Consider the following 24,691-nt stretch of genomic DNA (forward strand, 5'->3'; position numbering starts at 1 on the left):
GATGTTGGCGGGGATGTGGAGAAAGGGGAACCCTCCTACACTGTTGGTGGGAATGCAAGCTGGTGCAACCACTCTGGAAAACAGTATGGAGATTCCTCAAACAGTTGAAAATAGAGCTAACATACAATCCAGCAATTGCACTACTGGGTATTTACCCCAAAGGTACAAATGTAGGGATCCCACGGGTTATGTTCACCCCAATGTTTATAGCAGCAATGTCCACAATAGCCAAATTGTGGAAAGAGCCAAGATGTCCATCGACAGATGAATGGATAAAGAAGATGTGGTATATATACACAATGGAATATTATGCAGCCATCAGAAGGAATGAGATCTTGCCATTTGCAACGACGTGGATGGAACTGGAGGGTGTTATGCTGAGTGAAATAAGTCAATCAGAGAAAGACATGTATCACATGACCTCACTGATATGAGGAATTCTTAATCTCAGGAAACAAACTGAAGGTTGTTGGAGTGGTGGGGGGCGGGAGGGATGGGGTGGCTGGGTGATAGACATTGGGGAGGGTATGTGCTATGGTGAGCGCTGTGAATTGTGCAAGAGTCTTGAATCACAGATCTGTACCTCTGAAACAAATAATGCAATATATGTTAAGAAAAGAAAAAAAAAAAGAAGAAGATAGCAGGAGGGGAAGAATGAAGGGGAGTAAGTCGGCGGGGGAGACAAACCATGAGAGACGATGGACTCTGAAAAACAAACTGGGGGTTCTAGAGGGGAGGGGGCTGGGGGGATGGGTTAGTCTGGTGATGGGTATTAAAGAGGGCACATTCTGCATGGAGCACTGGGTGTTATGCACAAACAATGAGTCATGGAACACTACATCAAAAACTAACGATGTAATATATGGTGATTAACATAACAATAAAATTTTTAAAAATCAAATAAATAAATCTTAAAAAAGGAAGTATAACTAATAAGCAAATAATAAGCAAATTTATTTAGTCTAATGCAAGGCCCATGCATTTGGCCTTTTTGAAAAGCCCCCTAGTGGTTCAGTTACACCCAGCTAGTCCAATTGGAGAACTACTACAAGAGGAGACCCTTAAAAAACTTTATTTTTATATGGTAGAAAGAAGAAAACAACACTAGCATGTATGGCATACGAACACAGTCACAACTCACAGATCCTCAGCAACCTGCATTATGGGTATTGCAGGGATTATTCCCATTTTACAAGTAGAGAATCTCCAGTTGCATGAGATTAACTTCTAACTTGTCCAGAATTGCTCAGAAAGTCTGTGGCAGAGATGAATTAGAGGTCAGCCAACCCTCCCACCCCACACCAACCAGTACCAGGAGTAGAATGAGGCACATTGAGACACCTAGGGCACAACATCTAAGAAGGCCTTTACTCTCAGGGACACATACCTGCGGGGTCAACAACCAAGAGTAGGTGCCTCCTTATATCTTGAACTCTAGTGCCCTGACCTGCCTCATCCAGTCCCAGCCCTCCTCCTGACTCTTGGTCAGTCCTCTTAACTGCTCCCATATTTCTCTGACCTACCCCATCATTCAATTACCACCTGTCACTCTATGCTATTCCTCTATACCCCCTTCGGGATGGGTGAGAGGTGGGTTGGGCCAGTTACTCTCATTTAGCTGCTTCCAATCTCTTCACCCTCTACACCTACCACTTCCAACTGGTGTTAGTGGAAAGCATGGCTGACTCACATTTTCTTAAAGATAGGGGATGAATTAGTCTAGGCAGGATGAAGGGAGGCCCTTCAGGGCACTCTAGTGGGGAGAGTGTGCCTATGAGGTGACCAACTCATTATTTGTAGCAAACATCTAACTACTATCCTCAAAGGAACACTGTTCCTTGAAGCAGTGGACTTGTGTAACTCTGTGTATCTCTGATAAAGCTCTGCTTCATGGACTTGTAGGGGAGGAGTTGGGGTGGGGAACTCTTCTTTAGTATCTTCCAAGAAGCCAATCTTGATTCTTTGAAGATGAATGCAATTTTTTTGAAAAGGGTCAAAATTCAATGACTTCCAAGCCTGGGAATAAGGTGGAAGAGTACCCTGGGTCATTTTTTTTTGTTCAAAAACAAGAAGTGAAATAAATAATATGACTCATTTTCTTGGGTAACTGACAAGTCAATTACAGAGCAGGGCTTACCATAGTAGAAGGGCCTGTTTTGAAGGCCATCACTCATTTTGATTCACACAATTTTGTGTTGGAAATACAAATCAATCTTATTTCCTTACCTATCTGATACTTGAAAAACTTGAAGAAAGAATTAAATCTTCTAAGTAAGGGTAGAGTTAATCCACCTTAGCTTTTATATGGGAAATAACACAATTCTTATTTAACCATCCAGTAATAAATTTAAGTAAATTTACTAGTTTAACAATAAAGAGTTTAATGATATGGTTCAATTGAAATTTCTCCAAATTTCCCACTGCACACTGACCTTATACAGTAAAAAAATTAATTTATTGTATTTTTTTAAATGTCAATAATAACCCCAACTTGGAATTCACTATGGCACACTGTTGTAAACATATGTTTAGGTGCTTATGCATGGCTGCCAAGACAGAATCTAAACTACATTTTACAGTATCTGCTCACAGCTGTAAGCCTGCCTGGGTTGAGGACAAGCTGGCTCTTATTATAACATTGATTTTAGATGTCAGTGCTGCATAATAAGAACTATAACACCGGGTGCCCTGCCAATCACAGTTGGAAAAGTCAAACATCATTCCCTCATGAATGGTACTCCATAGTCCTTGCTGGTGAGCAGCAGTAAATATTTGGAAATTTGCCTGACATGTTAACTACACATGAACTGTTTGATTTTAATGGAAGTCAGGGAAGTCAGTTGTGTTCCATGCTTTGAAAATTCTACACACAGTATTTTTAATCATTAGCTTCCTTTCGATCAATAACCCATTCATTACATAATCATTCAGCACTAACTTGACGAAGTGATAGAGTCTACATCCACTTCTACCTTCCATTCAGACACAGAGAATAACTTAAGTGTATCTTCACAGAAAAAAATGTCTTTCAAATATTAGAAACAGCTACTGTGTCTACTCTCCAATTCCAAATAGCTTCCTTTCCTAGTTCAACACTGCTGTGTCCTCAACTCTTTGTCATATGAAACGGTTTCACAATTGTCCACCTTGGTTGAAACGCTATTCTAAATGTGACTTCAGAGAAAGAGAGATTATTTCAGCCTCTTTCCATGACACAGGCAACCCCATGACATATATTTTATTTATTTTAAAGACACCCAGCTAGATGACATTATTCCCAAATCTCTAGTGTAAAGATGGTTCAGTCACTGGAGGATCATCTTTGCGCATGACCTCAACCGTGGACCTCAAGAAAAGAATTGCTTAAGCAAAAGTTCTACTGAGTTCTTCATCTTTCTGATGTGGAACAAACTGAAGACAGTCCATATCATCCATCATGATTTTATTTAATTAGTTAATTAATTTAAATATTTATTTATTTATTTTTAGAAAGAGAGAGAGCATGAGTAGGCAGAAGGGCAGAGGAAGAAGGAAGAGAATCCACAAGCAGACTCCCCACTGAGCATGGAGTCTGACACGGGGCTTGATCTCATGACTCTGAGATCATGACCTGAGCTGAAACCAAGATTTAGACACTTAACCAACTGAGCCACCCAGGTGCTGCCATCGTGATTTTATTTTGATCTATGTTTCAATGCAGGTACTTCTGGGTGTTTTTGTCTTCTAAAATTATATGCTCCTAGAGAATATGGTCAATTTCCAAATTACTATGGCTGGGCAGTACCGTAACAACCAAGATCCTCCACATTTTTCTAATGATACCAAGTTTTTGTTCCTGAAGCTGAACAACTTTTTAAATGTGTTCTTCTCTGGTCAATCACAGCCTTCATTTGCTTAGTTAAATCATACTGTTAATGTATATTATATGAATAATTTAGACTAGTTGCAAACTGCTTTGGAATTTTCAAGTATGAAGTCAAAGTTTTCCCATATCCTCTTCTGATTTATTAAGGACTGATTTTTATGGAGATTAAATTACCACGCAACAAATGATATTCTGAAGTGTGATAATGATTCGGAGACTCTTTGCTCCACAAATGTTACAAATTCTAAGACAAAATGTGACTGTCCACCAAATAATCTGAAGATATCCCAAGACACATTCTCTATAGGCTAGTGCATGGCAGCCTCAGAGAATCCTAAAATTTTTTCAATTTAATTTTTAAATCTCTCAGAAAATTTTAAAAAGCCAACTTACACCTTTTAATGAGGATACAATCATACAATGGCTCATGAAAGTGCTCTCCTGCCTATTATGATAACGTCATTGAGAATCCATCGTTTGGATTTGTTCTCTGTGACATTCTGCCACCAAGGCTAATTAATGTACCTAGTCTGGTCCACTGAGGCTTTTTGTCTGGTGCCCCTGTGTCCCAAAACACACTTGGGATGTTGGCCAATTAGTTTAGGTATCATGTATGGGACCAAGGAAATTGACATCATTGACAGGAGTGCTGCTCTGGCTGAGAAGCTTCACTATGTTTCATGGCCAAGGCCAGTGCACGTTACTGCAGCTAGTGTCCTGGTATTTGGCAATGGCTACAAAGCAGACTAGAGAAAAGTGGAGCTTCACATCAGAAGTCACCTAATTAAGGCTCTGCAGATGAATGGATGCTGGTTCACGGCCTCCTTCACCCTATAAGAAGGGCAGCACCATGGTACTTACCTGGTATTCCTCCTTGAGGAGGAAAAACAACTGGGTGCAGATCTATTCATGCTACCATGTGCTATGTACAGCCCTGATGGTTTAAAAACCATCTCTACCTCCAAGGTCAATTCTAAATCTACGATGTTCAATCCTCCACTTATATATTTCCCATCAATGAATCCAAGTGTCAAATAAGACAAATGTTTTAGATGAGATATTTTTAGACCCAGTTGTAAATGTATTTGAAATGCTTCTACCTTAACAGTTCAATCTGAACCAGGAAATTTTAAGGACAGAAAACATATGCAGGTGTGCTCTGAACAGTAAATAAGGAAAGACTGAATCTTGCTCTCAGGTTTGCAATGAAGTTTCTCCTTTCTTGGAGACTGCTGTTTATTCTAATGAAAATTCTTATCAAATGCTATACAATAAAAAGGTTGGAACACAAAGAAGATTGGAATTTTTGGTATCTGGTTTGCAATTTTATATCTAGAGTATTAAAAAGATGTCTGTAGAGAAACAAAAGCTGAAGCAGTTCGCTAAAGGGGAAAATGTGATTTCTGTGGCTACATTTCATTTCAAAAGATAGGATAAAATTTCCATGCTTAAATAAATGAAAAGTGACCGTGTTTGATGTCAGTTTGAGGACTCTGAATTCCACTTATCTCTTGCCCACGTTTCAATAAGTACATAGAACCATACAATTCTTCCCTTTATAGACACAAAGTAAAATACCTTTATGTCAGGAAATTGGCCCAGATAGGTATCCAGTGTCAGCAAGGACCCATCCACTAGTTTTTGATGAAAGTCTTCCCATAGGACATCACATTTCTGAAAGAAGAAGAGAAACAAAGAGATAACTGCTGAATGATTTTGATTGCTGAACTTCTAAAAAAAATCAGGAATGATAAAATTAGATAAATAGTACTTCCTTGGATAATAGATGTTAAAAAAACATGGATTATTTAATAATACAATAAAATTTCAAGGCAATTTGGCTACAAGTTTTTTTTTATTATGTTATGTTAATCATCATACATCACATCATTAGTTTTTGATGTAGTGTTCTATGATTCATTGTTTGTGTATACTACTCTCCCAGTCCACTTAGCTCCACAGGAACCAACCTAGCCTTGGCTACCAGTTCTAATCGACAATATAGGCTACCGAGGATACAGACTACATTTTCCAGCCTGTGTCACAGCTAAGGTCTGGGCAAAGGGATGAACTTTCAGGAAGTGTCCCTAAAATGAGACTAGTCTTCCCTGCTTCCTCCTTTTGCCGACCGGAGTGCTAAAATGAGAGCCGATGGCCAGTGCTCAGAGAGTCATACTGATCGTGGATGAAACAGCAAGGATGGCAAACATGGGTCCCTGATGTCCCCATACCTGGGCTGCTCACTTCGAAGTCTTTTACGAGAGAGAGATAACTTTCTATCTTTGGAAAGCCACTTTCGGGGGCTTACTTGCTTTTGTTTCTTTTTTCACACTTCAAATACAGATCCTCATTGTTACAGATCCCAATTCAAGAAATTTATGCCAACAAAAAAATTTAAATCCTCCATATGAAAGGGCTCATCTTCTGATGTGAACAGATGCTCTGAACATGGAGTGTTCAGCTCCTTCACCAGCAAAAGAGCCCATATTTTGATCTGCAACTAAAGGTTCCAAAAATCCTGGGAGGCCCTCCAAGGACCAAGGTGGGACCGCAGTCATTTTCTGAAGGAACAAACGCCAACAGTGAAATCTGTTCCACACACAAGGTAACGTGGTGCTCTGAAAAGCTATTAATGTAAGTTTCTTTTATTCCCTTAAAAATTCTTTTCTTGACGAATTTTTAGTCATACACCATTCATCAGAAACGTGTAATATGAGGTAAACATTTAACAACGTGATGTTGAAATGGTGTCTTTATATAGGAGAAAGGTGACAAGAACTTTTCTCATAAATACATCTCTGGGCTTTTTTTTCCTCTTAAAAAGATTATGAAGATCAATGCGGGGATGTCAGAATTTTCACGGAGCAGCCTGGGGCTGCACTGTTAACCCATCTTCCAAAGATCGCATAGATGGTCAGTGCATCACACCTCAGACCTTCTCCTGAGCTGGGGCGGCTGTATTCCTTAGGTCTTCTGTGCCTCAGTGTGCATCAGTGGGCTCATGTCAAGTGGTTATGACAAACACCATTCATTAACAAAGACCTTGGACACAAGAGAAGCCCTGACAGGCAGTTTGCTAACATCAGTAATAATGACATATACTGAACATCATGCCAATAATGTGAATACATAGGCTTTAAATGTGTTATTAGTTGGTACAATTCTTATTCTCACTCTGAAGATGAGGAAGCTAAAGCCTGAGAAGTTGAAGAACTCATCCAATATCATACAGAGGTCACTCTTGGTCTCTACCCCATTAGGCCTTCTGCAAAGCGGAAAATACCCACTTCCTCACTTCTCGCCAGCCAGATGGCCCTCGGTTGCAAATTGGATTTCAGGTGTTAAGACATGTCTAGGGACAAAGGCTTCTGGAAGTTACATTCCTGACCACAGGCTGACCACATCTGTCCTTAGGCTCTGCAGACCAGTGAATGGACCAGTGGTATTTAAGTGAAATAGATGCTTTTCACACCTCCTAACCCTGCTTTCAAGACAGGATGGGGGGAGAAGGGGTACAGGGGTGAAGTTCTGCCCTGGGCCAGTTCTGCTGCTGAGATGAGCTAAGATGTGTAGAAAGGGTTGGGAAAACAGTATTCTTATTTTGAAGAAAAATCACCTTTAACTAAAGCACAGCTTTATACCTCTAGTTTTATAATGGCTCACTAATCAGTATGAGTTTGGGCTGATCTGGATGGCAGAATAGTACAGTGTCTTCTGGGTACATGGTGCCCCATCATGATTTAGCGGAATGTGCTGGAACCCTGGCAGAAGTGCCCCAGGCCTCCTGTGGTCTGTGATCCTGATCTTACCTCGCCAACCATCTTCACATCTTCCCGCCCATACCAGTCAGGCTCATAGACTTCATGCAGCGACTCGGTGAGCTTCATTGAGGCTTCTTGCATGCCTAGTGTTGGAGAAAAACAACTCTGGTTGGATAGACATGGGTGAGGTGCCCCTTCCTGTGTCCCCTACTTTTCTAAGACAGAAAAACCTTGAGTTACCCACTAATCATTGAAGGAAAAATCATGAAGTCACGACTGTTACTTGCATCTGTATTCACAACTGCCCTGTGAGGGTCTCTAACGTATCTGATTACATTGTGCATTTTCTATTATTTTCATGATAATGGCAGATACTGAGTCTTGAAAAAAATCAACAAGGTGTCCTGTTCTGAAAACAACAATAGTAATGTGTTCTATTATGTATGCCATCACGTATGACATGGCACAGGACCATAAATACACAGAACACCTAAAATAACACATCCATAAGACTACGGAGCTCAAAAAATAAAATTAATCCTAAATGACTTTAAATATAAAAAATAAAGCCTTCCACAGAAGCAGGCTGAAGCAAAATTAACAGGATTCTAGGGCAAAACAGCTGGAAGTAGTTTAAGTGGCCTGTTTTCAAAAGAAAAAAGAAAAAAAGTTTTTCTTTTTCTAAAGTTATTAAAAGTTACATATACAGTTTTAAATCAGAACTCTCAGAAAGCTTAGAGTTCTTAACTCTGCGGGTCAGAATTTCCATTAGACGTACATTTGGTGTGTGTTGCAAAAACTATGGTTGTTAAATAGCAGGAAGGATATAAAGTGTCCTTGTGCAACACACAGATGGAAAGTATCACCAAGTCTTTTCCAGTCTCTGCTCTGCCCCTCCTTCAAACCATGGAGGATACAGTGCACATTGGGTGGAGACAGCGCAGGGCTGAGAACAGTCCCTAGTGCGTTCTTTGGCTGGTGACTTGGAGAAGCTCCCCTTCTGGCACCAAACCCTCCCTAATGACTGGAAGCTGAGACCTGGCCCAGTTGGTGTCTTGGCTTTTGTCACTAGGGGATATGAAATTTTCCTTACAAACGAAAAGCATCTCATAAAACTCAATGCCCATGACTCCACAAAGGAACGTTTTCATGAAACTGAAAGCTGCAACCATCTAGACTCAACTAGATGCTTGTTGGATTTAAGGGCATCGGTTCTGGTTTCAACTATGAGAGAACAAAATAAAAGAAGTGTGAAGTGACAGAAGTAAATCCTTGAGGAGTAGGTACAAAAGTCAGCATGGTATTTCATAGTACAGTTTCTCTCTAGGCAGGGAACACCCCCACTCTCCTTCCTCCAGTAAGATGCAGATACAGATTTGGTCTATGCACTTGAGAAATGTGAAGGTTTCCAGGACACATGAAGTAGGAAAGCCTGCAAACCCTCTCTCCATGAAGCAAATCACTGAGCACACTAAAGGATCTCCCAACAACATCCTGTATAGCCCACACCAGCTGAAAAGACTTGGTGACCAAAAGCAGTGATGACATGAAAGCATGTAGGTGTAGAGACAGCCAAAAATTAATGCAAAACCTGCAAGTGTCCTCTAGCACTCTGAATGAATCCCCTAGTGAGAATGTTCCCTCTTGTATGCGCAGTCACTGCTGAGGTGGACCAACATGACCTCCAGCATCTCCACTGGCTCCTCCCCAAGGACAAGCAAGCCTCTACTAAGAACTGTACCCCTCGAATGTCAGTCACTGGTTGACACCTTTCCATAACTCAGATGCCAAAAGGCTTCTGAAGGTTTCTCTTAAATCTTTGTCGTAAGTCTAGCGAAATTATAAATAGCTGGGTAGACAAGTTCTTAAGGTCTTAAGAGGAAGAAAAAGAAATGATGGTGTTGTAGGACAAATAACCTTTGTGGTGAAAAATAAAACTGTGAATGTAAGCTTAAAATAAAATTATACAAGACCTTACTCATTGGGGCTAAAAGCACAATGTTGCAGTAAATATCCCTCCTTGCAGCCAAAAATAACCACTAATTGCTGTGTGGATAGTGATGGAAAATTTGGAAAGAGTCCATTTTGACATAGAAATTGTTTCTAGAATATTCCATAGGAAGCACTTGGATGGACACATAAGTGAACAAGACACAAGCTTTGGTCTTAAGGGGCCTAAAGAATGGCAAAGATTTTAGGGATTTAGAACCTACTCTGCTTACAGAGCATAAGAGAAAAAAAAAAAAAAAGCCAAAACCCAAGTTCCCTTCAAAGTAGCTTGGCAACATTAAAGCAGAGAAGATGTTGTAATGTATGGTGATTAACGTAACAATAAAAAATTATTTAAAAAAAGCAGAAAAGATGTTAAATGCTACCTCTGGCATTTAATAATATCTATATCCAGTATTTTCTTAAAAGATTAGTGATTTCCAAAACTGCAAGACAGGCGTCATGCATAGAATTATTATTTTACTACTGGATAGGAAGCACTTCCCTTGCTTTAAAATTTTGGACCTTCTCCAAGGCATTTACTGCAACATCCTCTTTCCCTCTGCAACCAAATTTGCAAGCTTCTATTCTCATCCTCTAAGATTTGTTGCAGAGATTACACTGCTACAAGAGTCCTCTTTGTACAACCTGAGGGTGTACATTTTAGTTAAAAATAACATCAGCTAAAATACATTATGACAATAACCAGCAGCAACCATAAACCATTACAAGAGTATCTACAATATTGTAAGTATCTGGCAGCTCTGCCCATTATTTAGAAGAGAGCTGTTTAAGAAGCCAGCAGTTGGCTCAGAGGAAAGCAGGATGGGAAGTCTTTCTCCTAGAGATTTCAGGAGAGCAAATATAGGAACAAGAGTTGGGGGGGTAGGCAGAGTGTGAGATGGCTCAAAGACAGTCAACCCTCCCGCTGGGTCATGCTCACACATAACAAGCACATACAACTAACAAGTACCGATGCCACCATCTGGGCCATGCTCCGTGGAGAGGAGTTCTTGTGTGTTCATTATCCCAGCGTCTGGCCTCCATGGCCACCCCCATGCCAGTGACTCCTGATTCCAAATCCCTACTGGACATCTCCACGTGGATGTGCTTCTGGTTCCCCACGCTTCACGTGCCCAAAACCAACTCAGAACTTCCTGACAAAACCTCTACTCCTCTTCCCAATCCTCATGAATGTCACCCGGTAGTCCCAGTTAGAAAACTGGATTCATCCTCCCAAAGTGAGTATGCCACCAAGGCACACCAGTCCTGCCTGAAGCCCCTTGCTTCCATGCCCACTGCCACGGCCCTCAACTGCATATCCATCATCTGTCATTTGGATTAGATGAAATAATGTAAACGGTTGAGCAAAGTACTTCTACAAAGTTAACATTCAAATGTCAGCCACCATTATGAAAAACTTTTTAGAAGGCATTGTGGCATAATAATGAAAACTATTATTTGCAATCCATCAGCCTTTGTTAAAATCTGGTTGCCAACACATGTCATCTGTGTGACCTTAGGCAAATTATCTAACCATCCTAGACTTCGGTCTTCCAAAGTGTACACACGACTTTTCAATGATAGTACGTGCTGTGGCCATAGTTAAAATTGTATGAAATGAGACAGGAAAAGCTTACATCAGTGCCTTGCACAAAAGTGCTCAATAAATGTTAGCTTTTTTCACTATCATTATTAAATCCTGGACTAGACTTCTAAGAAGTCTCCTTGCAGCTTCATCTCCTCTAGCCTGAATCCCACAAAACCACAGTAACTATTTTTCTAAAATGCTAATCGGATCATGTAACTCATTCCCTTGCCTACAGTGATGTAATGACTCCCTTCTGCACTGAAAGACTAAAACTCCAATATGATAGGATACATAAGCATACCTACCTTACCACGTCTCATCCATCTCAGATTCTTGCTTATGCTCAATTATCTACTTGTTCCCTAAAGAGCCCAGGCTTCTTCCTGCCTCCTGGACCTTTGTATATGTAGCTTCTTCTACCTGGAAAGTCCTTCCAACATCAACCGCAGTCTCCAGCATATCTTTTTTGTTTTGTTTTAATTTTATTTTATTATGTTATGTTAGTCACCATACAATACATCATTAGTTTTTGATGTAATGATCCATGATTCATTGTTTTCGTATAACACCCAGTGCTCCATGCAGTACAGTCTCCAGCATATCTTATCACCTGGTAACTAGTTATACTCCCTTCCTAGGTCCATTTAAGCATAAGTTCTTTGGAAGGCCCAACCTGGTCTCTTGTCCTTCGGGGGGGGGGGTCCTGTCCTCTGTTGTGATGCACATAAGGCACACTTCTGTTAAAGTTTGTATTACTATGTATCTTTGGCCTTTTTGTTTATTTAACTTTCTCCCCATCTCTGCTGCCAGCTCCATCAGAGTAGGCACTGTGTCTTGTTCGTCTCTGCATCTCCACCCCGAGAACAGCGCTGCGCCCATAAATGGGGCTCAATGCAACATTTGCTGCTAAAATAAACGAGAACAAAGATCTACCTTGCAAAGCCTAAGCATCAGCAGAAATAATAGTTACCTACAGAGGTGAACGGCACCCTGTGATCATAAGATGAAGAATAACCTTATTCCCCAGAGTTTTAGTAGTAGAGATCTGGAGGGCTTCTGACAGCACCTGGATGGATGAGGAACACCAGGTAGCTGAGAGCTTGGTGATCTTCCTACCACTGACCCTGGGACCAGACCCAGGGACCATCACTCTAGGGCCAGATCTCCTTCCTCCATAATGCTGCCTGCATTACAATACAGTTAGTTAGCTAGTGTTCTTTTTTTGTGAAAACCAGAAAAATTGGCCATGAAAGCCCCTTGAAAATCCAAATTATGATTTATTTAACACCTACCCACTGTCTGTCTTTCCTTGTGTTCCCCAAAACCCAAACTGTGCTCCAAGGAACCCTAATTCTTGGTATAACTTTGAGAAGAGGAAAGCATTCCATCGTCAAATACCTGGTAAAAACTGCCCACCCACCCACAGGGCTTCTGGAGATTATATTAACATATTAAGGGCCTCACAGTAATTATGTTCTGTTGGAGAATTCACTCCAACCAGCCTTGACCAAAGTAATTTAGACATAGGTCCCTTTCATGGAGTATCATTTGTTAACAAAATGTGTTGGGGAAGAGTTGCTGGCAAGTCCTCTCTCCTACCTATGGGGATGTGACCATTAGCAGTGGAAGCAGGACACAGTCTACAACATTGAAAGGCTGCTTTGATGCTGCACCAGTGTCTCTCTGGAGCTAATTCTTCCCTCAGTGGATGCTCCTAGACCCTAGTTAGGAAAAGAATTATTCCATCTTGTTTAAAACAGCAGTCTTCCTACTAAGGATGTAAAACTGACCAAAATACAGAGACTTGAGAAGGAGATTGAATTCACTCCTTCATTCAATACATTTATCCACATTAAAAAAAAAATCAGCCAACATTGAATAAAAAAAAAAAATCAGCCAACATAAAGAAAATCCTGTGGGGGCATCTGGGTGGCTCAGTCGGTTAGGCGACTGATTAGGTCATGATCTCATGGTCCTGGGATCAAGCCCCACATCAGGCTCCATGCTCAGCGGGGAGTGTGCTTGAGGATTCTCTCTCTTCCTCTCCCTCTGCCCCTCTCTCCACTCGTGTGCATGCTCTCTTTCTAAATCTTTTTTAAAAAAATCCTGTGCTTGAAATAATATATGACATCTTGTGTTCAAATCCTAAACCAATAGTAAAAGAAATACCTAGAGTGCCTTCTATTTTCTGACTGAATTGTTATAAATACTTAGGGTTAATTTTTTTAGAACAGTGAAGTATGAGCTCTATGAATTTGTGAAAGTTGTCTGAGCCTTACTTCTTTACAAATGTCAACGAAGGTTGTCATGTATCATATAACTGTGTTGGGTGGTTACAAAGAGGTAATAAGCCTATGCTTAACTCACAGCCCAGCACACAGGAAGTGCTCATTCTAAAGTAATAGTAGTAAGTTATCATTACTCCACTGTACAGATGAACTCAAATTTGTGAAATCAATGCCCTACCAACAGTCATATAGTTCAAAGGCTGGATAAGACAGTGGATAAAAAAAAGGAAGGCCACAGGGACACTTGGGTGGCTCAGTCGGTTAAGCATCTGCCTTGGGCTCAGGTCATGATCCCAGTGTCCTGGGATTGAATCCCACATCGGGCTCCCGGCTCAGTGGGAAGTCTGCTGCTCCCTCTGCCTGCCGTGCCCCCCCACCCCCGCTTGTGCTCTCTCTCACTCTCTCACCCTCTGACGAATAAATAAATAAAATCTTAAAAAAATTATTAAAAAAAAAAGCAAGCCCACAACAAGGATGGACCTAGAGGGTATTAAGTGAAATAAGTCAGACAGAGAAAGACAAATACCATACGATTTCACTCATATATGGAATTGAAGAAATAAAACAAATGAACAAAGGGGAAAAAAGAGACAAAAACCAGACTCTAACACACAGAGAACAAACTGGTGGTTGTCAGAGGAGAGGTAGGTGGGGGATGTGGGAAACAGATGAAGAGAATTAAGAGTTCACTTATCATGATGAGCACTGAGTAATGTGTAGAATTGTTGAATCACTGTATTGTACACTTGAAACTAATATACCACTGTATGTTAACTCTACTTCAATTTACAAAAAAGCAATGCATTAGGAAACATGTGGATGAGAGTTTGTATCTTGGCACTACTGTTTACTAGTTCATGACCTTGAACAAGCTATTTAACCTCTCTGGGCCTCACTTTGTCATCTCTAACATGAAGATGATGGGAGTACTTACATCAGAGTTGTCATAAGAATTAAAATTATATGCCTGGCCTATACAAGCTTAAATACCATTTAGTTTAAAAATCAATTTCACCAATGTTTTATTATTATGACTAATTTTTTATTCTTAAGATTATTATTTTATTACTTATCATGATCTTTGAAACAATTTCACACTTCCACAATGAGATGGCTAGAGTAAGTTCTTGGAACTGGTACTACTGTCTCAAAAGGGATGCCCCCTCCCCCCAAAAATAGACACTTAGAGGCTTTTGCCAAATTGCCCTCCAGGAAAGCTGTCTTACCAGCAGTGTATAAAAGGGGTCTGCTGCGGGGGTCGGGGGGAGAAGATGGTGGAGGAGTAGGGGACCCTATTCCAACCAGTCCCAGAACTGAGCTGCATACCTTCAGTGCCATCCCGATCAAAACTCCAATGGCATTTTTCAAAGTGCTGGAACAAACAATCCTAAAATTTGTATGAAATCAGAAAAGACCGCGAATCGCCAAGGAAATGTTGAAAAAGAAAAACAAAGCTGGGGGCAACACGTTGCCTGATTTCAAGCTATATTACAAAGCAGTGATCACCAAGACAGCCTGGTACTGGCACAAAAACTAGACATATAGACCAATGGAACAGAATAGAGAGCCCAGATATGTACCCTCAACTCTATGGTCAAATAATCTTCGACAAAGCCGGAAAAAAACATGTATGGAAAAAAGTCTCTTCAATAAATGGTGCTGGTAAAATTGGACAGCCGCATGCAGAAGAATGAAACTGGACCATTTCCTTACACCATACACAAAGATAAACTCAAAATGGATGAAAGACCTCAATGTGAGACAGGAATCCATCAAAATACTAGAGGAGAACATAGGTAGTACCCTCTTTGACATTGGCCACAGCAACTTCTTTCAAGATTCATCGCCAAAGGCTAGTGAAACAAAAGCAAAAATGAACTTTTGGGACTTCATCAAGATAAAAAGCTTCTGCCCACTGCAAAGGAAACAGTCAACAAAACAAAGAGGTAACCCACAGAATGGGAGAAGATATTTGCAAATGACACTACAGATAAAGGGCTGGTATCCAAGATCTATAAAGAACTTCTCAAACTCAACATCCAAAAAACAAATAATCAAGTCAAAAAATGGGCAGAAGACATGAACAGACACTTCTCCAAAGAAGACATACAAATGGCTAACAGACACATGAATAAATGTTCATCATCATTAGCCATCACAGAAATCCAAATCAAAACCACATTGAGATACCACCTTACACCAGTTAGAATGGCAAAAATTGACAAGGCAAGAAATACAAATGTTGGAGAGGTTGTGCAGAAAGGGGAACCCTCTTACACTGTTGATGGGAATGCAAGTTGGTACAGCCACTTTGGAAAACAGTGTGGAGGTGCCTCAAAATATTAAAAATAGAGCTACCCTATGACCCAGCAGTTGCACTCCTGGGTATTTACCCCAAAGACACAGATGTAGTGAAAAGAAGGGCCATATGCACCCCAGTGTTCATAGCAGCAGTGTCCACAATAGCCAAACTGTGGAAAGAGCCGAGATGCCCTTCAACAGATGAATGGATTAAGAAGATGTGGTCCATATATATAATGGAATATTAGTCAGCCATCGGAAAGGATGAATACCCAACTTCTTTTACATCGACATGGATGGGACTGGAGGAGATGATGCTAAGTGAAGTGAGTCAAGCAGAGAAAGTCAATTATCATATGGTTTCACTTATTTGTGGAACATAAGGAACAGCATGGAGGACATTAGGAGAAGGAAGGGAAAAATGAAGGGGGGCAAATCGGAGCGGGAGACGAACCAGGAGAGACTATGGACTCTGAGAAACAAACTGAGGGTGTTAGAGGGGAGGGGGATGGGGAGATGGGCTAGCCCAGTGATGGGTATTGAGGAAAGCATGTACTGCATGGAGCACTGGGTGTTATACAAAAACAATGAGTCGTGGATCACTACATCAAAAACTAATGATGTACTGTATGGTGACTAGCATAACATAATAAAATAAAATAAAATAATAAAATAAAAAAAATAAATAAAAGGGGTCTGCTCCCCACAGCTTTCCAATGCTATGTATTATGGTCTTTTTAATCTTAATGTCTCTAAACATTTGGAAGAAAAATGACAGTATCTCCCTTTTGATTTTACTTAATATTCTTTGATTATCCGTCCAGGAGGATAAGTGAAAACTCTTTTTGAAACTTGAAACTATTTTTTCACACTTATTACCCATCTCCAAGTTCTTCTCTGGCTAATTTTTTCTTCATATGTTCTACCTACTTTTTCTTTTAATCAACTGATATTCATTTAGCATACTTACGGAGCTCACTTTCATTAAATACGTTGTCAAAATAATTTTTTTAAACATATACATAAATTTGATATATTTATGAGGTCAAATCTCTCAATCTTTCCCTTTATGGTGTCTGTCTTTTGGGTTGCCCTTGTAAAGACCTTGTCACCCAAGACTAGAGACTAAGTCTACTGTATTTTATTCTAGTACTTTAGGACATGTCTTTGTATGCATATTTAACTCTTTACTAGATCTATAACTGAGAAGGAGGGAGTAGAGAATGAGCTTGAGGATCTTACTTTTTTCTGGGTATTTCGCTAGTTGATGCAAGACCCCTTGCAGACGATCCATTCTCCCCCCGACTAATCTGGAAGTCTGCCTTGTGATCCATCACATCCATGGGTGCACCTGGATCCGTCTCAGTGCAGGCAGCTGTATAAGGTACAGCAGGCAGGAACAGAGCACACCTCCCTACTGCCCTCTCCTCCCTCCACCACCCACCTCAATTCTTTGCCTTGCATGGCTGAGGCCAGAAACCAATGTCACAGCCTCTCTGTCTACATCCAGTGGCAGGGCTGCAAGTGCAGCTGGTACCCATAAGTCACAGGTAGTCCAGGTCCTTGATTTCTGATAACCCTCCACCTGCCTCTGCCATAACTCCTTGCCCCTTGCAGCTAGAGGGCTGAAGTGTGAGTCTGTGAGTGGTCTACTCTTGGGACATGCTCTCCCTTAGGATATACCAGCTGCAAGTTTTCTTAAACAAGGTCTCAAGCTCGCTCTACCTCACAAAGCTTCCTAGAAGTCTCTGGTGTAGGAAGCACTTATTCCTCATTGCCAGCATAACAGTAGACATTTTTTTCTTGTATATTCTGATTATCATTTCAATGGGAATTTGGGGGTGGGTGGAATGAGCACCTGTGCTCAAGTATGCATCTTGCCAGAAAACCAAACAGCTTTGTAATTAACACTTAATCCCGCCACTCATGAATATCAAGAACAATCTGTGCTTGGTAAGGTAACATGCAGTAAATGACTCACACATTACCTTTGATAGCTGCTAAATATCCCCGGAGTTCTCGCTGAAGCCTGGTACCCTCCGCCTGAAAGACACACAAACACAGAGATGCTAAGCATCTTGTCTATATTTTGCATGGAAACACTTGAGAGGCAGTAAGTCTTGGAGCTATTATTACCCGAGACTCATTCTTGAAAGAATATAAATATGTACACACAGCCTAAACAAGGCACCCATCAGTGTAAACATTTACAGAGATTTTATTCAGCTTAAAAGTAAAGGCAAGTAAGATTTTGCTGAGAACAGAAACTATGACCCACCAGACAGCCTCCTATATACTCAAGAGCCAGCAAATCCCTAAATTTTGATGCATGGAATACAGCAGTCGGAAATTGATCATTACTGTTCAGTATGGTAGCTACTAGCTACATGTGGATGAGTGCTTGCAACGTGGCTTGTCCAAGTGGAGATGTACTGTAAATGTAAAATACCAGATTTTAGAGACTTAGTTCCAAAAAATCTAATTAATAGGTTTTATATCGATTGCATGTTAAAGTGGTAATAGTTGGGATATACTGATGATGTGGTTTTGGAATATAGGTGAGGTTTGGTGGGGTGGGGTCTGGGGCCAACAGCCAAGAAAGAATTCTTTAGATGTCTTTGGCACAAAATGGTGGTTTTATTAAAGTACAGGGACAAGACCTGTGGGCAGGAAGAGCTACACTGGGGTTGTGAGGAGCAACTGATTTTATACTATGGGGTTGGGGGAGGTAAAGAAAAAGGGAGGTTTCCAAAAGAACTTTCATATGCTGAAGAGGACCACCTACAAAGTACCAGAGGCCTTGCCATTGTCAAGTTAAGGTTGTTTTTCCCTCTAGTAAAGCAATAACATGAAGACAGTTGGGGGCTTCCTGGAAGAGTATCACAAACATCCTAGCTAGGAGTTGGGGGCTGGGGGGAGGTTGCAGGGTGTCAGCTTATGCTTTGTCTTCAGCTAGCCTTCTGCTCTCTCATCACTGAGTTAAATAAACTGTATTATTAAAATGAATTTCACTCTTTCTTTTCACTTTATAAAATGTGGCCACTAGAAATTTTGAAACTACATTTGCGGTTTGCGTTTTATTATTATTGGACATCACCAAAACGGAGAAACTCTGAAATCGTAAATTTTGACATATAAATCTTCGTTTTGGTTTGGATTAGCCTTAGAAACTCTGAGACTAAGATTAGATTGCCAGGAGTAGAGAAATGAGGCAGGCAGGGGATAAGCACCAACGCAGGGTACATGATCAAGCAAGTTACCGGGGTGGGCATCCCAGCCTTAGTCCCACAGGGGAGCTCTCGGAGAAAATGTCAGACACCCTTTAAATATCTTAACTGGGGAGCAAGGGAGGTGGGGCATTCATGCCGCTCTTGGGGGATGCCAGAGAAAGCACTCAGGCAAAAAGCTGCCCTCTTGGACAATAGCAACAAAATCCAGCGGGCTCGGAAAGGGTAGGTCTAGGGCACTGCAATTGAAAATATTTTTAAAATATTCATTTTAACTGCAGAATCATTTAATAAACTTGCAGAGAGCTAGCACACAGAATGACTCTACCTTGGTAATTAATAAAATAGCAACTATAATAGTCACATACTACTCAACAAGCATGTGTTAGCATTTAGTAACAATAAAAGGGGGGTTAGGTATGAAGGGAAAAAATAACCTACTTCCTTCAGTAAATTACAGTCTAGTAGAGGAACTGAAGTATCAAAAATTGCATTGCAAGCAGGTTACATTTAGCTCTGCAATAACCATTCCAAGTATTCGGGGGTACAAAGTAAAGACAAAATGCTCATCACATTTAAAGACAGACAGTGATTAATACAAAGAAACTCTGAAAAGGAGTGTTTAAAGATATAGCTAGACCTCAAAAGGGCTTCTGGATGCGATTATTAACTTACATGGTATAGTATATATAGTGTCTCCACATGGTTTAAAATCAAAACTCTATGTTTCCCTTGTTTTGCTGAACAATCCAGAAATATCATGTGAAGGCAACTGTCACAAGCTAGATTAAAAACAAAACAAAACAAGAAAACAGTCTGGATTTCTGAAACATCAACGTAGAATGGAAAACTGTAGAGAAAGGATGAGGAGAATGAATAGAAAATACTGATGATCAACACTTAGGTAAATGTAGAGGATGAAGAGGATCCAGAGAAGAAACAGATGGAGTTAGGCTGAGGTTGTTAATACCACCACAAAAAGCATTTGGGGAAGAAAGAAGTACATCTTCCCCATACTTAATATCTATCATCTGACAGGCACTATGTCTGATTCTGAGTATCTAAACTGAAATGATAAGGCTGTGGGAGGCTGTATCATTGTCAAATCTACTCTGCCTCCCTGGAGACCTGATCTGATTTGGGGGAGGATTGCACTTCTTGCCCATCAACATCAGCCTTGGCCAATGATACGTCCTATTCCTGAGCAGCCAAGAGCCATCATGCAGTGCTCCCATTTCTTTTCCCTCTACCCTGAGTTCTGTGACACTCCAGATGTGAGCTGCTTCTCTGGACCGGATCACGGAGTGGAGAGAACATGGAGCACAGCTGCCGTTCATAGTTTCACGAGCGAGAAATCAACCTCTGTGGCCAAAAGCCACTAAGGTAGTGCTGCCACAGCATCCCCTGCCCTAAATGGCCTGAGAAAATGGTTCATCATCAATACCGGAAATGCTAAAAGATGGAGAAGGTTGAAATCTAACAGGAAAAAAAAGTCAATAGAGTTAGCAGAAAAGCAGAAACATTTCAAAGTAAATCCAATTGGAAGGATTAAGGACAAAGTGAATGGTTTAGCAAATCGAAGCCCAAGTGCTGGTCAATTGATAGAAAGAGGTGAACAGTATGAAGAGAGAAGAAGCAAGGCCCAGGATCCTGTGTCCTAACAGATGGCATTTAATTTAGAGAGAATATCTGCAGATATGTGATTACCTGGACAGATCTAGACCCAGATCAATCTAAAGTCTACAGCCCTAAGAGGTGCAATCAGGAGGCTCTGAATCCCCTAAGGCCACATTTCTCAAAACAGTTAAGTGTACACCTTGGGGGTACTTAATGGTCTGTCTAGGGCACAGAGAGCCACAAAATATACCTAAAGCATCTCTCTGGAACATTAATTTACTGAGGGTGGAGGGGAAAAAATGGAGAAGAAACCATTCTTTTATAACCACTAAGCCACCTGTTATGATGTACAAAGAAGAACGACACAGAGATTAAACACAGAACTGCACTGACATCCCCTGTTTTCAGCTATCCACTTCAGAGGTCTGCTCTCCCACCCTTTGTGTGCAAGGCCCTGAGCTAGACAGGGCTTGTTTCTCACCCAGAAGGAGGTTTTCCCCTCAGACAGCCATATAAAGCCTGCTGCTGCAACTGATGGTTATGAGTCACCACAACCGCTCAGGGTTTCTGGAAATCGCAAAAAAGTAGTGAGGAAGGGTATTCTTTTCCCAAATATTTAAGAAATAAAGCATATCAACTTAATCCCACAATTGCCTTTTCTTTCCAAACAAGAGAGAGCATGAAATAAATTCTGTCTTCACTCCAGACACTGCATTCCCCTAGCCCAAGGGAAGAAATAAACATTTTTAAAAAATGAAATAAGAATCCCAGAAGAAATTTTTTAGGTATCTAAGAGGGGCAGAAGGTTCAAATTAGACAATAATGGCTTAAATAGATGAGTTCAATTTAAGCAGATAAACTGAAAGGCTGATTTAAATAACTTTCTTCTTTTCCAATTATTAAAATTCTTAATTTTCCTTCATGATCATTAAGGTTCATAAATCATTTTGGTAATAACCATATTAAATTTCATCTAAAATTCTGCCTGAGTCAAAAAAGTAAAAGGCTCTGGAGAGAAATTTCTCATCTATAATATGCCACAGAGTAGTTCTTCTGCAAAGCCAACTGCCTAATAAAATTTTCTTAACATCATTATTCTATGTGAATCACAAAGAGGTTTTAAATTAGAAATAAATTCTTACAGCAATGCTCAGATTTCACTGCATCTGAAATTTGTTCCATATTCTTCTGAAAATTACCATTTCAGTAATTCAGCCTTGAATTATGTATTGCACAGAAAACAGATTCAAAATTCCACAATCTACACTACATATTTTCCTTTCAGTTTCTTTATGTTGTTCTCTATAAGGTAAGATGAAATTATTATTCTAACTTGTGGTCACATTCTCCTCAGGGCTTAAGGCAACATGAGGTCAAGTGAGTCTATTATAATTAGGTTGTCTGATTGCCAACTAATACTCCTTCTTGGACAAGATCTAAGTATTTGTGCCTACAAAATTCCTTGCCCTGGCATATAATATAATAATGTGGCTCTGGTGTTGGAGGTTCTTCATTTATTTTTTCAATTGAATCATTTATCAGTGTCAGCAGCTGCTGCTTCTCCAGCCCAGACAATGCCGGGCCTCACTTTCTTCCCACACAGCCCAAGGGAGTTGGCCTGCTTTTCCTTCCTCATTAAAGCTACTTCTACCCATGCATGCCCTTGGGTGTCACACTCTTGTAAGCCTAGGGAGAAGGAAAGAGTCTCCCTAGTTCCCTGCTTCCCCGCTGTCCTGGAAAACAAGACAGGGTCATTTTGGATTTCATCATGGAGATAATAAAAAATCAACAGGCATGCAAAAAGTATACATGGTTTTAAAACCTTACAAAGGTCTGAGAATCACTGCGTCTAGTCAAAAAAATCTCTTTATTCCCTTGCTGAGTGGTATCTTGAAGCTGTTGCTTTCTTCCCTTCCTCCTGTAAGCACTGCTCATGAGAGCCACAGCCTCCCTCAAGGATTAAAGTGAAACTTAAAATCTAATTAAATAGTTAGAGGAAGAACACTGCAGCCACAGCATCATGGAAGGTTTCAGATATCTGTGTTACTCAATACAAAAAAAATCACATTCTATACTTAATTAAATGTGTTTCCAAATTGTTTGACATCAGATTGGTCCTCAGTAGAACCAATTCCTTAATTATTTGTATATATGTCTTGGGGTAGATGGAGGAGGCAAGGGAGAGAGGGGTCGGTTCCCTGACACGTTGGGCTTCTGGACAGATTTCATTTAAAGTCTCTCTTCAGCACCTTGGACAGCCCCATTCTTCAAAAAAAGATTTAACCTATATAGTATCAAAGGACCATTACTGCATCAAAGTTTCCTACTGCATTCTGGTAAGTGAACAGATGAATTTTAAACAGATTTCCTTCAAAGTGAGCCATGTTCCTGGTAAGAAGAGCTACCACAGACTCTGAAACTCTGAAGTGTCTCAAAGTCCTATAAGGCATCAGGCTTAAAAACAAGGCTGCATTCAGCTGTAATGAAGGACATTTGATGATTTATGAACCAAACTGTTTATTGTTTAGATACGCTAAATTCTGAAGCATTAAAAATAATTAATATTTATTAATACTTATGCCTAAAGCTTCAGGAGCCATAAAGAGGTATAATTTTATTAGCTTACCTTTAACCCTCTTACTTCTTTCTGCCAAGAAGCCACAATTGAGGCATTAATTTGATTGAATTTTAGACACAATGCATAAAATGAATTAATAATTTCTAAGGAACTAAACTCAGGGCAGCAATCACTGAAAATTCAGGGGCATGCCCACATACCATCATGTACATGATCCCCCTGTGCAAGGGCATGTACCATTACAGCCCTGATTGTACTTGCAAAATCAAACCCAGTGGATTTTATTTGTAAGGTTATGCAAATCTAGCCAAACACCTTAAACAATAGGTATTCATTACCTATTAAAGAAACAAGGACTTTTTGAGTTGACTTGTTAAAATATGGCAAAAGTAGTACTGATTACATTTATAGGTAACTTTTGTCATAAAAAGAAAAAGAGGAGCGCCTGGGTGGCTCAGTCATTAGGCATCTGCCTTTGGCTTGGGTCATGATCTCAGGGTCCTGGGATCAAGTCCTGCATCAGGCTCCCTGCTCTGTGGGAAGCCGGCTTCTCCCTCCCCCACTCCCCCTGCCTGTGTTCCCCCCTCTGTCTCTGTTAAATAAATAAATAAAATCTTAAAAAAAAAAAAAGATGGACAGGAGAAAGAAAACACCACACACATTACAGAAATATTTTCATTAACTAGCCTCTCAGAAACTGTGAGCTGATGCTTAGGTAGAAAGCCTACAGTACTGACATATAAGAGTTGCATGTGAAGAGATATAATGTCACAAAGTTGTGATTTCACAAAGGTAAGTCTTGTCATCTCATCCATGATCATGAGCCTATAGAAGTTCCCATAGTTACATTATTAGTTTTAGCCTTTCCTGACATTTTTCTCATGAAAAGGCTAAGTAACATTACCAAGTTAAAATTGGCCCAATTTTTCAGAGTTCAGACAAGTTAACTCAATCTTAAAAGCAACGCTAATAAGATTTCTTATCATTTTTGAAGATTAGAAATTAGATTATTAAGGAGATGAGGTTTAATAAGGCCATCATAATCAGCACCTTGATTAACAGATGACTAACCAATGAATCCACTTATGATCAAAGATAATGTTAAGCTACTGAACACTACAGGCACTCTCGGTCTGTGAAGAAACAGAGCTCTTTCCCTATGTCAAGTTCAGATGTACTTAAATTGGAAGATGATAGATTTTCAAAGGTAAATGTGGGAGGGTCTCTAAAATTTACATTTTTGTTTTCTTGCTTTGAGCCCTTTGTAGTTAACAGGAGCCATCATTAAGAACCTAGCACTGATTTCATAAAAATTTCCCCATTTAGGGCACTAACTGCTAGGATAAATGAGGCAGAAGAGAGAATCAGCGATATAGAAGACCAAATGATGGAAAATAAAGAGGCTGAGAAAAAGAGAGAGAAACAACTACAGGATCACGAGGGCAGAATTCGAGAGATAAGTGATACGATAAGA

General features: G+C 40.2%; 1 protein-coding gene across 2 annotated transcripts in view; it reads right to left on the reverse strand.

Annotated features, from left to right (window-relative positions):
* AMPH (amphiphysin) overlaps window positions 1-24,691 on the reverse strand; it is a 320,442-nt gene that overhangs the window by 134,268 nt on the left and 161,483 nt on the right. For both annotated transcript variants that reach the window (XM_073886903.1, XM_025853126.2), the window contains exons 3-5: window positions 17,784-17,838; window positions 7,675-7,769; window positions 5,444-5,539 (exon numbers count right to left, since the gene is read on the reverse strand). In XM_073886903.1, coding sequence (XP_073743004.1) covers window positions 5,444-5,539; window positions 7,675-7,769; window positions 17,784-17,838 — 246 coding nt within the window. The remainder of the gene's footprint in view (window positions 1-5,443; window positions 5,540-7,674; window positions 7,770-17,783; window positions 17,839-24,691) is intronic.

This window comes from Callorhinus ursinus, unplaced genomic scaffold (genome assembly GCF_003265705.2).
Source record: "Callorhinus ursinus isolate GAN/ISIS: 27379988/994484 unplaced genomic scaffold, GSC_fseal_2.0 scaffold73, whole genome shotgun sequence".
In the NCBI taxonomy this organism is placed as follows: domain Eukaryota; kingdom Metazoa; phylum Chordata; class Mammalia; order Carnivora; family Otariidae; genus Callorhinus; species Callorhinus ursinus.